The sequence below is a fragment of the Coloeus monedula genome, assembly GCF_965178545.1.
Source record: "Coloeus monedula genome assembly, chromosome: 6".
Classification (NCBI taxonomy): Eukaryota; Metazoa; Chordata; class Aves; order Passeriformes; family Corvidae; genus Coloeus; species Coloeus monedula.
The window spans coordinates 40,087,311-40,100,761 of record NC_138786.1 but is presented as its reverse complement, the minus strand read 5'-3'; the positions used below and the strand labels follow the sequence as shown (position 1 = coordinate 40,100,761).

General features: G+C 35.7%; 1 protein-coding gene across 1 annotated transcript in view; it reads left to right on the top strand.

Moving 5' to 3' along the window:
- Nucleotides 1–13,451, top strand: part of SLC25A21 (solute carrier family 25 member 21) — a gene marked incomplete at its 3' end in the record, with an annotated part of 235,648 nt that overhangs the window by 164,867 nt on the left and 57,330 nt on the right. The window contains exon 3 of the mRNA XM_082283648.1: nucleotides 12,677–12,760. Coding sequence (XP_082139774.1) covers nucleotides 12,677–12,760 — 84 coding nt within the window. The remainder of the gene's footprint in view (nucleotides 1–12,676; nucleotides 12,761–13,451) is intronic.

Sequence of the window (13,451 nt, the reverse complement as noted above, 5' to 3'; positions counted from 1 at the left end):
CCCTTTTGGTAGAAAGTCCTACAGAAGTACCTCATATAAAGTTAAAAGATCTTTTTCTTATATATTTTTAAGCTGCTTTTATTGTCAATGGGAGCTGATGAATTTTTGAATTATTATTTGATACAGTATGGTACAGTGAATGAATACTATGTATTAATTCAGGTATCATTTATGTCATATTCATACTATCCATTGAATGCAGTAGTAGAGAGAGAAGGGAAATTTGCAGAGTTGCAGTGCTTATTGATAGGTTTTAGAGATGACAAGGAAGGAACAGATGCAATGATACATTGCTTGTATTTTGACCAGTGTCTTCCTCAAGGTTTTCCATCTGCTGTTAAATATCATGTTTCTTCAGCAGTCCCACCTATTTTCATAATTTTGCTCACTCCCTATATATCCATCAGTCATTCCCCTGTGATTGACTTTCACTATTTGCCCTTTTCCCAGACCACAGGCTCATAGGGAAAACTTCTTGCAACAAAAGCAGCAGTGTTTGTCGGTTCTGAGACTGCGGTTTCTGCTGCCAGTTCCAATGACAAGCTGGCATCTTGTGACCTCTAATAAATGACCTCTAATAAATTGGCAAGTGATATGTCTCTTAGCTGTTAGGCAGGATGGCTGTCTGCATTTTCAAGAGAGTCTTGAAAAAGAAAAAAGCTAAAATCTGTCCCGTGCATGTAATAAAACTGGAGATTTGTTTCTGCAGACCTTTAAGGTCGGCTTGATTCTTGGAAGGGGCTCAGGCCACAAGTTGGACAAACTTTAGATTTCTAACAAGGATAATACCAATGTACTCTGCAAAATTTATGTACGGTAGGTCCTTCTCATACTTCAGACTGGGCACCTTCAGGCTCCATAGCAGGGAAAGTTGATTCCTGCAAATCCTTGAGTCCCTATTTATGTGCATAAACTATATTGCACAAGGATTATACCCAAAATGAAGCAGCTAAGCCTTCTGCTAGCATCATATCACATAGCAAACCACTATACAGCTAGTTCTTTGAGAGAATCATAGCATAACTTAGGAAGAGGATAAATTATGCTGTTCTTCTTTCAAAGAGTTGTCTCTCCCATTAGCCAGCATATGTGCTAAGAAAAAGAGGAAGAGAGGGGGTATGCCTACATGTTGAACACTTAGGGGTTTATTTATTGCACTCTTACTCAGTTTGGCATTAGACAAGATACAGAAATTTGCCAACAAGGTCATGATCCTGCTCGTTTTATATATAATAATATATATAGTAATTACCTATTAATTCTGTATAAGCATGCAGAACCACTTTTTCCAGCAGTCCTTTTTCAACAAGCCTATTTTATTTATCAGTAGGCATTCAACAAATCAATAATTTGGTTAGTTTTATCTCTGGATCCATGTAGCATTATGAAGACTTGACTAAATGTGTACCTGGAAGAGGTACTGAATATGGTAAGGAAACAAAACAATAGTCCCTGAGAAATACTGCATGGATAACATCAGAACTGCCTTTTCTTTTCCTATTTTTTAGTCCTCGGGCTCAATATCTGAGTCAGATATGCCATGTTAGCATAGTTTGCCTGTCTGCCTGGAGGAGAATGTGAGCAAAATGCGTTTAAAAGACTTCTGTGACTGTACAAAATGAAAGAGCATCTCTAGCTTCCCACTGGTGGTTAATGAAACAGTTTGTTTTCTGAGATAGACATCACTGTAACAGAACCTGACAACACTTCCTTGATTTGAGTATTTTCATGAACTCAAAAGGAATCATTTACCATTTCTTTTTGGAAAAATAATCATTTAATCTTTAAAAGGCACAAGGCTGCAAGAAAGCAGTAAAATCTGCTGAAAAGTGTATCCTCCAGACTACTGCACTGATTGCTGCCCACAAACGCTTTGCTGAAATCCTCTCTTTTTCAAAAGTTGCCTTGTTTTGTACCTTTAAAATTATCAGCACTTGGAAAAGTCTTGTTAAATCTGAAAGAATTCCTGTTTCCCTTTAGACTTAACAATGTTTCAGATACTGATTAAAAAGGGAACTCTCCCTTTATTCCTGAAGTCGGTAAGAAATATTATGGAAAATTGTGTTAACTCTTGCAAATCCCTCTACAACTATAAAAGTACAAATGAGATCGTCCCTGCTGTTTCAGTCAGGCCTATGAACCTCAGAGCAATAGGATATTTATAAGAAAATTCCAGACATAGCAGTGGTGCCGTGATCCATATGACCCAAAGTTTCCAGTCTTTGTCTATCCTCCTGTCTTTAAGGAAAAACAGAGGGGCGTAAAATGAAAACTTGGAAGATCACAAATCATTGTTATGACTCATTATAATGAATGATTTGTGCATTACTTTCTGGAGTAGTTAGGTTGAGTTTGGGGGGGAAAAAGTAATGTTCCTTTACAATTTTCACCACTTTATGCCAATTTTCAAGCAACTGTCTTTCCTGAAGCAATAATGATCTTTTTTCCACACCATCCTGGGTAATGAGTGAGTTTTCTCAGCTGGAAGAGTTTGTTGTGATATAAAGGTGCAGCCTTACATGGCTTTTGTCAAGACCCTGTTAGTGTTTCCATTACAGCATTAAGTCTTACTTTCTATTGTTTTAAACTGGGATGTCAAGTACTTGAACTTTGGTAGTTTTAAAAATGTATTTACAAACAAAAAAAGTAATCTCATTGAGTGGGGCTGTTTGGTTCTGCAAAAAAAAAAAAAAAAAAAGTATCCTGATGTTTTTATAGCAACAACTGTGATTCAACAAGTTTTGAATATTCAAACTTATTCTTCTGACCTCAGTGTGCAACCTGCATTCTAGATTCTCCTGAGTTTTGTTTAGCATTAGTTTTTATTGTTAACTGTTAAGAGTGTTACTAGAAAAATAAAAATTAATCTACTGAAGTCTGAAAACAGCTGTTGTTTTTCCACTGCATTGAATTTGTGATAACTCATTTCCTTTATTTTTTTATTATCTTCATACAGTGAATTAATAGGGTATATTCATAGGTATCAGAGGTTTCTCATTGCTTACTAGGATAAATTTTAGTGTTACACCAAAATTTCCTGAATGTATGTTTATGTATCTGTGGACTCTGAAAAAAATGGCAAGCTACAATTTGAACACACAGAAAACTTTTTTTAATGTTAAGGGAATACATTTTCAGTTTGATTTTTAAAGAAGGAAGTGCACTATTTCTGATAAATAGTATTGCAGAATGCAGTGCTCCAATATTTCACTAGTTTTAGTGTAAGTCACCACAGCAGTGAAAGTCATAATGCTTCAGAGGAAATTTCATCCTTAACTTGCCTTGTTGTGTCCTACTGTATGTTAAGAATTGCTGAGATCACTCAGCACTGGTTGATAATGAATTCCGTATAAGCTGTAGTATTGGGGCACAGTTGGGTGCGTAAGAGTTGAGTTTCACTCTTTAACTCAGAATTTCCTTGTTTTCCTCGTTTAAGTCTGTATGTTTTCTGTCACTTAGCCATACAATTTAATAGGAAAAAAGTAATCTTTTCATGGAAGCAGCACATGCATAGTAGGTAATGTCCATATTATGTGTATTAGCTATTAGTAATTTAAAGTGGTTTGTCTGTTAATGGGAAAGGGCGTGTGAGTTAACATTTTCAAATGCAAGGCATTTAGCTGTATTTTTCACTAGAGTAAGTCAGGTTGTATCCTTTCCAGTATTTTAAAAATCTCAGCCACAATGTATTAATGAAGTTGTTTCCCTTTCAAATATTTTCCAGTGCAAAACTAACACTTCTTTCAGCAACTCATAATTTGATTTTGGCTATTTTCCACTGAAAATGAATTTGGATTTCTGTGTTTGACCATTTCTTTCCTTTGGGAAAAAAAATATTTTTTTTATCTTTCTTACTTTGACCATAGGGAGTAAGTGTAATGTAAGTTTTGTTGTGGTTTGAAAATTTTTGGTGCTAAATCATTTTGATACCAAAAAAAAAATCAGAATACATTCAGCTGTGATGGGATTGATCTCATCAAAGAACTTACAATATTAATGAATACTGAAAAGTATTGAACAACCCACCAAAAAATCCTCCCCCTACATCTTCATGCCAGAAAGCCGCAAAAATTCTTCTGCCTTCTCAGAAGAAGTGCTGTGAGATTACCAGAACAGACACTCAAATCAAAGCTTTGTTGAGAAAACTGTGTAGAAGTACTTGGCCCTTTCTATAAAAATTGTTGAAGGAGAACATTACTTTTTCAAGTGGCATATAGATCCTTATTACATTTTCTGAAATTGGAAGGGGTTTAGAGCAGTGCTTACTGTTTGTATTTCAGGTATTGTCCAGTAATGACCAGTAGTAAGTGGTCATTTGGAACCTTTCTCTGGCTTATCAGACACGTGTTTTATTGTGCAAAAGTGTGTTGAGATTTGCCTTTGTGTCTCTTTGGAGTAACGGGAAATACTCTTACCTATTAAAGGCAGAAAAATTACTCCTCTAACTTGGTATCACTTAATTGATAGGTGAAATGTTCATGCCTACTTTTAAATTTTTAACAGCTCTAATTTGCAGAAGCTCAGTAAGGAGTCATAGATCATGGTAATGTCACAGGACACGAGAATTGCTGTCCGGCAAGAGATCAAGAGAAGATATACATTTTTGTAATAGAAGTTAAACTGAGATAAACCTGGACACTTTTTAAGCAGGCACATGTTTCGCACTGAAATCAGCCAAACCACGTTCTCATTTTTCCCCAAACTGAGACTGCATACTGGGGTCTTAATATAATTGTAATATAATATATGATTTCTTGTGAAATGTCTTCTAGTCATTGGTTTATATTCCTCATCAATTTGTCCATTGTTTCTCTATAAGCTGTTTTGAAGGAAAACAAGTATGACTTTATCCAAAACTAATGAAAACCAGACTTCTGTTGATGTCTTAGGCTATGAGTGACAGACTATTCATACTTAAAATCATAAAAATAGCTCCATCATCTCTGACAATACAAAATTATTCCTTGTGGTGCCATTTTGAATGTTTTCTCCAATTTAGATAAGGCTCAAAAAAGTCCATAGATTTTGGGGGGTTTCTTTCACTTAGGAAATAGAGATTTAAAAAGTTTCAGAAATAAACCATCAGTGTAAAAAACAAAATGCTGTTTTTCTGTAGATCCTTTCACCGGTGTAACTAAGTGCCTTACACACAGGAAGATGTAGATAGAAAACACAAGTAGTATTTAAATTTGCCTTTTGCTTTTACAAGTTGGCACATCCTGGCTGGTCTTACTGTGTTAAGGTCACATGTATTGCACAATCCCTCACACAAAATACTGAGTGATCTTTCAAATAGCTGTCCCTTTTATGATCATTGCTGTCATCTTATGCTGTGCTCAGAACTTGTATCTAGGCAGCCAGAGCAAAGCTTCAGCGACAGAATTGTACCTTGGATATAGCCATGCCACTGGCACAGGGGCCAGTGGAGCTTGTTCTTGCTCTGGCAGGATTCGTGGATAGGCTTTTCACACAGAACACTGGAGCCATTTCTAAAGGATAATAAAAATGTGGACGGTTTGCAAGTCCTTAACTGTGAGGAAAGGCTGGTACTTCCCAAGGAACACTTGGAATCCCACAGCTGCCAGTTGTATCTGGGTCCTTGGAAACACAAGAGCATTACAGGCCTTGGAGGCTGGGGTTGAGGACAGGCAGCTCTTGCTGTGTTTGTGCAGTAGGTGGGGAGGACCCCATCTTGGAGCCTCAATCCATACTGTCACCTTGTTGTGAAACATGCAAGTGTTCTCAGTATTTTCATCTGTGAAATAAAATGGAACTTGCACATTCATGAGGTTTCTCTGAATGGTTTTTAGTGTGGAATGAAGAAGTTTTGGTTTTCGTTAATTTTGTTGTTGTTGTTTAGAACTCCCCCTCCACACACAGAGTCATTGATGGAATTAGATTATTAAAATATTTATGGTTTGAAGTTAGTTTCTGCTAAATTTCTTCCTTGGGAAAACATGGAATTATTCATATGTAAGTGCTATGACTAGTTATTTTTGTTATTCTTTTGCAATATTACCAGGGTAGATCTTCATTAAACAGTTAAATGGATTAATGTGACCTGCTTCTAGAAACTACAAGGGGTTTTTTTTAATGAATATTTTCTGAAACTACATGTAAAGAAAAATTTCCTTCTGATGTTATAGCTACTGTACATTTGTCCCATGCACACAATGGAAGAATTAATGTAGGAGAAAAAAATCAGAAGAGTTCTTAATTAGTAGCTGACAAAGTACAGCTTTAATGTCTAAAACATTAAATGAATAAAAATATATTTATTGTACTGCCTTCTTTTTCCCTTTGATATTTTTGATGGACTGATATGCTGCCTGACTTGAATATAAAAGCATGAGAGAGGGGAAAGTCATCTATAAAAGGAATAGGAAGTACAGGAAAGAGGAAGTTCTTCTAATTAGTGTACTTTTCTCTGGTCTAAGACTTGCATTCAGACAACTGGCTGAGAGTATCAGTGAAACACCTAAGCTGTTTTGCCACGTTTAAGAATTTGCTGTTTCTCTATTCAATGATGCAGTTGATTCAGGGAAAATATTTTCAAAAAATCGTAAGTTCAGACCAAGCAATGCACGGTAAGTTCTCATCATCGAGGCTGAAAGAGTTCAGACCAAGTATTTTATGAGATTTTAGATAAATTGCTTTTAGCCAATCTAAAAGAGGCAGCATATAGTGATGATCTTGCTGGGTCCGGTTTGATCAGAACAGCCAATGTGTTCCATCTAAATTCTGGTGTAAATTGTTGTCTGTTGTTGATCTAGCTGTAACTTTTACCATGAATGTACCCTTATTCAGATATAGGCAGTTGCTTCTTTTTCATCTGCTGGTGACATTTCCTCCTTTTGCCCTACTTATTTCTCATGGCAATTTCTGAGGTATTTTTCTCAGAGCCAAAGTACAAATCAGATAGCAAGTGGACAGAACAGACCTGGATTGCAATAAGGCGGAGATCAGGTGTGGAATGGACACATTTGTGAGGTGCAGTGTTTGATAAACACATTTGTAAATGTGAGAAATCATCAGTTTGTGTTTGGTAATTTTTTATTTTACTGTCATAGCTGATAGTTGATGTTCTAACTGATATAAAATTCAACTCTGCAGAGCAGGCTTTCAGGGTATCTTTACAATTATTTCCATTATTACTATTTTTTTTTTCTTATTAAAAAGCCCAACAAATTCTGCCAAAATTTAAAGGGGTGAATAAACTTAACAAGCATCATTAATTCCAACAAAATGAAATTAATTGTGATGAATTTTGAAATAATTTTTTGTAATACTTTGCTACCTATGTTTCTGGTTTATTTCTGTAAAGTAAATGTGAACTGTAAGAAAATTCAACTACAAAAATCGAACTGTATGGAAAATGACTGGAATAAGTTCTGTTCTTTACCTGTTCTTCATGTTACTACTTTATTATACTCTTTTATGCTTTTCACAGTTAAATAGTCATCATAGCAATACTAGAACACTCAAAATATGACCTCTGTGTAGCAAAACTTTTATCTTTTGCTTAAAATAATTAGGCTTTTTTTGTTTTGAAAAGTAATATTCAGCTCTTTAACAGCTCCTATAATTTACTGTTAAAATAAGTGGCAGAATTATACTCTCAACTTAGTTATTATCCTATAAGTAACATAAGCAATTCAAAGAACTTGAGCCAAAAAGTGAAATAAATTATATTATTGAGGTCCATTTTCCAGTCCAAAGTTTGGCATGAAATTTAAGCATCAGTAGATAGCACTCCTAGTAACACCTGAATAAATGTTTAACTTAACAAATCAAAATCCTTTTAAAATATAATGCAGGGGGTTTTTTTATTATAAGCATGTGAACTGTTAAATAATGTATATTTATATAAAGCTTCCGACTGTACATTTTTTATCAACTTATGCTGGTGGGGTAGCTACAGTTAGGAGTGTCTGGAATCATGGGAATTACTGAAAGTGCAAAAAGCTATACATGTTTTAGTTTTCCAAAGACCGTACATTTATTTAAAAGTTGTTTTAATTTAAAGTCACCCAGCTATTTTAGTTTGTTTTGTTATGACATGTAATTATCTTCTTTATAGCATCTAAATGTGTGAGTACCTAAGTTTATTTGCTTTGGTACTGCATAAACCCCAATCATGAATGGAAATATTAGGAGCTGTATTCAAAACCTAGTAGAATGTGTGATAAAATCCTACTAAGATGTGCAGAGAAGGAAAATACAGCTAAGGCTGCCACTCATTGGCAAGCACTGCAGCCTGGTATAGAGCTTGGTTCTCTGAGTCAGTGTTTTTCTTTCCCTGTGAACTCTGTGGTTGAGAAACTAGTCAGCAGTGCTGCATAAAAGCAGCAAGAAATTCTGGAATTTATGCATGAGGGTTTGCAAACCCAGTGGCAAGAATTTGATGAGTCTAGACTGCTCCATATCAGGTTGTGGTTGTCCTACATAACTGGGACTTAACTGCTCATTATGTGCTTCAATCTAGATATGAAAATACTGATTTCTTCCTTTTAGAGTTTAAAATTACTTAAGTAATGTCAATATGAATTAGAAATCTTTCTCCAGCCCAGATCAGTAAATAAAAGGGGCAGGATTTCTAGGTAAGATTGTGGTAAACGGGCTTTAAACACTAAATACCTGGATACTGTAGTAACAGACATCCACAAGACAACTTCCATGAGATATTCAGCAAACATGAAGAAAAAATTTAACAAATTATTGAGGGATATGGGAGAATTTTTTCCTGAAAGCACATGCATCTGCTTGTTCTTCTATAGATATTGATTCTATTAGAAAAGACTACTTAGAGGATTTTCACAAGAGGAATAGGGTCAGAAAAGCATGATGTGGACTGAGGGTTTTATTAAACTCAGAATGAAATGCTGGCTGTTAAAAAACTAACAAGAACTGTAAGGAGCTAGGCATTGGAAACAGATGCATGTATTTATTTAGAGTCGTTGCTCCACAATATGATGGATCACTTGTTAAATGATAAGTGGTTTGGAGAACTGGTGAAAGAACTCAAGCACCTTCTACATTATGGAATTTCAGGCAGAGCCCATTGAGACTTATTGATCAAGGAGTGTTATAACCATAAAAAAATGCTCTCTCTCATGCTAGTAAAACAACAATAATTTAGGTTTATTCATTTCACAAGCAGAAGTTTTAGTGCTGATTAGTGTGGGTAAGTTAAAATATTTTCATTGTTTTAGATCATCAGTTTTCAATGCCTTTTGAACAGACCCCAAAACCTCAAATAGTTTTATATGATTCCCACTTTTTACAGAGATCCTAACCATGTGTCTTCTGCAGTGAGCAGAGAAGGACACCAGTGTTCTCTTCTTGAACAGTATCAGGGCACTTTTATATCTAAGGAAGCTACTGCAAAGGTACTGTTCATTCAAAGACATGGAAGACCAAGCCCTTTGGACTGCTGCTACAAGGCAGAAAAGGAGATTGTGAGGTCCCTTGTGGCATGGAAAATGGATGTGGGATCTGCAAGGAGCCAAGATGGCAGGCAGTAGATGCTTTGGCTGGTTCCGGGTAGGAAGAGGTAACCTGGGGTGCAAAGTGCCTTCCACAGCTCTGTGAGCATTCTCAGGGTGGGAGTGCTCAGCTCCACAACCTTCTGCCCAGAAAGCCAAGAAGCAGGAAAATGAGAGGCGGGGAAAGTTAGCTTGGTGCTCATTTTTAAAGTGATAGCTTGCAGTAAACACACCATGTGTTGGAGTGTCCAGTGACTTCTGACACTTGTTGGATGCTGGTAGTGAGTAGCAGGTTGTCCATCCCAGCCATGGAACAGCATCTCTGCACGTATGTCTATGTCTGTTCAGCATGTTGCTGAGGGCTGCCTGCCATCACACTTCAAAATTTTAAATTAGATCAGAAGTTAGTGCTCTGATGGTATTTAGAGGGGAATTTATCTTTTTTGGTCTAGCAAAAGCTAAAAGGATACAAGGCAGGCTTCCAACTTTCAAAAATGCATGAAATTCAGTGGTTTTATAGTGCTTTTAGAAAGGAATGGATTTGAAGCAGAGAAAGCCATTATATATCCCCCAGTTGCGTTCATTCCTCTAAACAATCATTAAAAACAGGCCAGGTTGGGGGTTTTTTTTAAGGGAATGCTTTAGCTCTTCTGTGTTATTAAGACTACTAATAGAGGCTGCTGCTGCTGTCTCCAGGAAAACAAACAAAGTGTTTTTTCAGCTCTTCCCTGAGTTTCTTATAACAAGTGCTGGTGATCAATTAGCTAGTTCATTAAAAAGTTACACATGATTTTATTGAGGCAAGCAATTCTGAATCAAAGAACCCAATTCGCAGATCTAGGTTGAAGCACATAATTGGCATGTATTTTAGAATTGCTGTTAAAGCTATAAAACAGATTTACTAGGGAAGGAATGGATCCAAAAACCCTAAAGGAAGGAATATGTTATTTGTGTGACTCAGTGTTACAAATGGACTCATTTAATACTAAAGTCTTATCTATATTAAAACAAAAATCTGAAATAAATGTAAACCTTCTTTGACTTAACTTCTTTAGCAAGAAGTTATCCTTCATCTGATTAAACAAAAATTACCTACAGGATTATTGCATTTCTTATGGCATTATTTTCATTGCTGCTATCAAAGACATATTTTTATTAAGTTATTTAAATTTAGTTGAGAAGTTGCCAACATGTAAACTGTAAAACAGAATTATAAATATGTTCACTATGTTGTTGAGATCCACTGTGACTGGGATTAAAGCCCCAGTTCTACAAACAGTTGTGCATGCAGGATTTAGTGGAGAACCTTACACACATGCAGGTAGGACATTCCTGAGCATTTGAAGGGTGAAAGAGAGCAAAGTGCATTATTCAAAGGATGTTTTAGAAACAGTGATATTTTTTTGAGTTTGCAAGCAGGCCAAATCTTGAAACTCGAGTAAAAGAGTTTGGGTTAGAAAACTTTATTTTTAAATACTTTGAAAAAGATGTTACTGGTGAGTTTTGCAAGTTTTCTTTAAGAAAAAGAAACACGTCTTTGATTTTGAGCTGAGGTGTATAAACAATCAAGTCTTAAATATATTGAAATGTGCATAGAAACTACATTCTGTTATAATTTTGCTTGCTTGCTTGACTGCCAGAGTGTAAAAGCTTCTGTAGCTGATATTGCTGTTGGACTTTGTGTGATGGCATTGAGGCATTTTTTTCAACTATTAGCCTTCCCGAGGGATCTTTTCAGACAAAATGTTATGCACCAGCTCTTATTTGAGTGTAAGCCTATTGAATAGCATTCTTCTCCCTGCCAACTTGGCAGCAAGTTCTTGTGCTAATAAAAGAGGTTGCCCCAGATAGAGATCCCAGATGTGCCTGAACTACTTTTATTAGGACTACGGAGGCACTCAGTGTTTCCTTCTCACTGTTTTCAAAGAAGGTGTGGGCTTGCCTTCATAATTGCCCAAAGAATTGCATCACTAGAATTTTTTTCCTCAAATTGAACAAAATTTTATATGTGCTAGCACAGAAATACTGATGTTCAAAACCATGAATGCCTTTTGCCACAGTACAAATGTTGATTTGACCCTACTGAATTCTGTGAGACAGGAGAAAATTGCTGTTTAACCTTGAGTTAAAAACCCCTTGGTTTGTTATCTCATATGAATGAGATTCAGTATCATGATCAGAATAAGTAACAATGGATGTTTCTCAAAACAGCAGTGTACCTGTGGCATGTGGTGTACTTGACTGTAATGTGAATTATTCCTTGAAACCATTGTGTAGAATTATTATTGTACCTAGTGATAAAACCAATATAGTGATTGCCTGATGTGAGGCTATTTTAGACTGGAATTACCAACAGCAATATTCTTTTTATTTTTTTAGTGCTATTTTGTAATTAGCAGTTTAAAAAGACATTATGTTGCTAAAAATTAATCTAAATATCTCCATTCTGTTTACTTCAATGTGCCAGCTGCAGTTTTAAAACTGATAGAAATAGCATCCTCTAACTGAGATACTTAGTAAAATAATGGCATTTGTTAAACTCACTTTTGCTATCCATAAATCATAACTATAAGAGGTTTACAATCTTAAATCATAATCTTGATTTTCCTTTCAAGGCCACAAGCCTCATGTTGAAATTTTTATTGTTGTCAAATGTGAATAAAGGAAATAAGGTTTTAATTAGAATAATTCATTGCTTGCTTTTATTGTTCATCTTATTATTGAATTATGAAAAATGAATGGTGCTCTAATATCTTATCATGTCTCTGCTTGATTTTTATTGTAATTGTGTCAAATATAAAAAAGAGCAATACATGATAGTATTCCATTTCAGATTTTCGAAAGCAGGGTTTGATTCAAACACTCATATTAGTTTCAGTGGGCTTTGGATCAGGCACAGGGTTAACAGCTTATTTTTCAAACAACTAGAAAGAGGTGTAAATGTCAAAGGTGATAGCTATACTGTGAGTTCCATAAACTACAAAAAAAGTTACTACTAAAGCTCTATTTTTCCTTGGTTTAACAGCTTCTATGAAAACAGTGTTAATAAGTGTATCAGGAACAGTATATAATAATGAATCAGAGACGTAAAAAAACCCCTTTAAAACTCCTTTTATATAATAATTGGAAAGTTAAAAGTGACTTAAAATCCCTGACTTCTCATGCTGTGATGTAAATTGTATTTTTTTTAGGTTCCAAATTCAAAGAGGGAAAACTGATCCAACCAGTTACAAGAGCCTGGGGGACTGTTTTAGGACTATTTTCCAACGAGAAGGGTAAGAGTATATGTTTTTAAAATTGTCAATTTTATGTGACCTTTCTTAATCACCCATTTTCCAGACATTAGATCCTCTTTATATTCCACTCTTTTCTTTTTCACAATTGCGAGAATTTGGCAAACGTACTCTTACATAACGAGCACAGTTTGAAAAGTCTTGATTAGTCTAAATTAGACTCACAATGCCAATTTTGGTTATTGTAATATGTTGACGAATGCACAGCTGTATAGAGATGCTGGTGCAAACCCTGCTTCAGCGCTGGGAGCAGGCTGGCTGCATCAGTGTATTGCTGTATCTTCATTCTTGTGTCTTCTTGTCCTGCTTTTCCGAACTAGCTCAGGCTGAGTGAATCACTTGTTTACAAGCTCTGATGAACTGGCATTCCCAGTTACCTGTGGTAGACAAGGTTTCCAGGACCTCTGTGAGCAAAATTCTACAGCTTTTCAGTTAGACAGAATATGGAAAAAAGAGTTATGGTCATTAGTTATTTGAATCGTACTGGCGTCATAAAGTACCACTGCTCTGAGCCTGAGCTCCTCTAAGGGACTGTGGTTCTGATCCAGAAAGGCATTTAAATATAGGCTTAATTTTATGAGCAGTCCAGTTAAAGCCAGTGAATGTAATGGGATCAATCATATGCTTAAAGTTAAGCCTGTTAGCCACAGGAGCTCTTTGGAAGCTAGCCTTT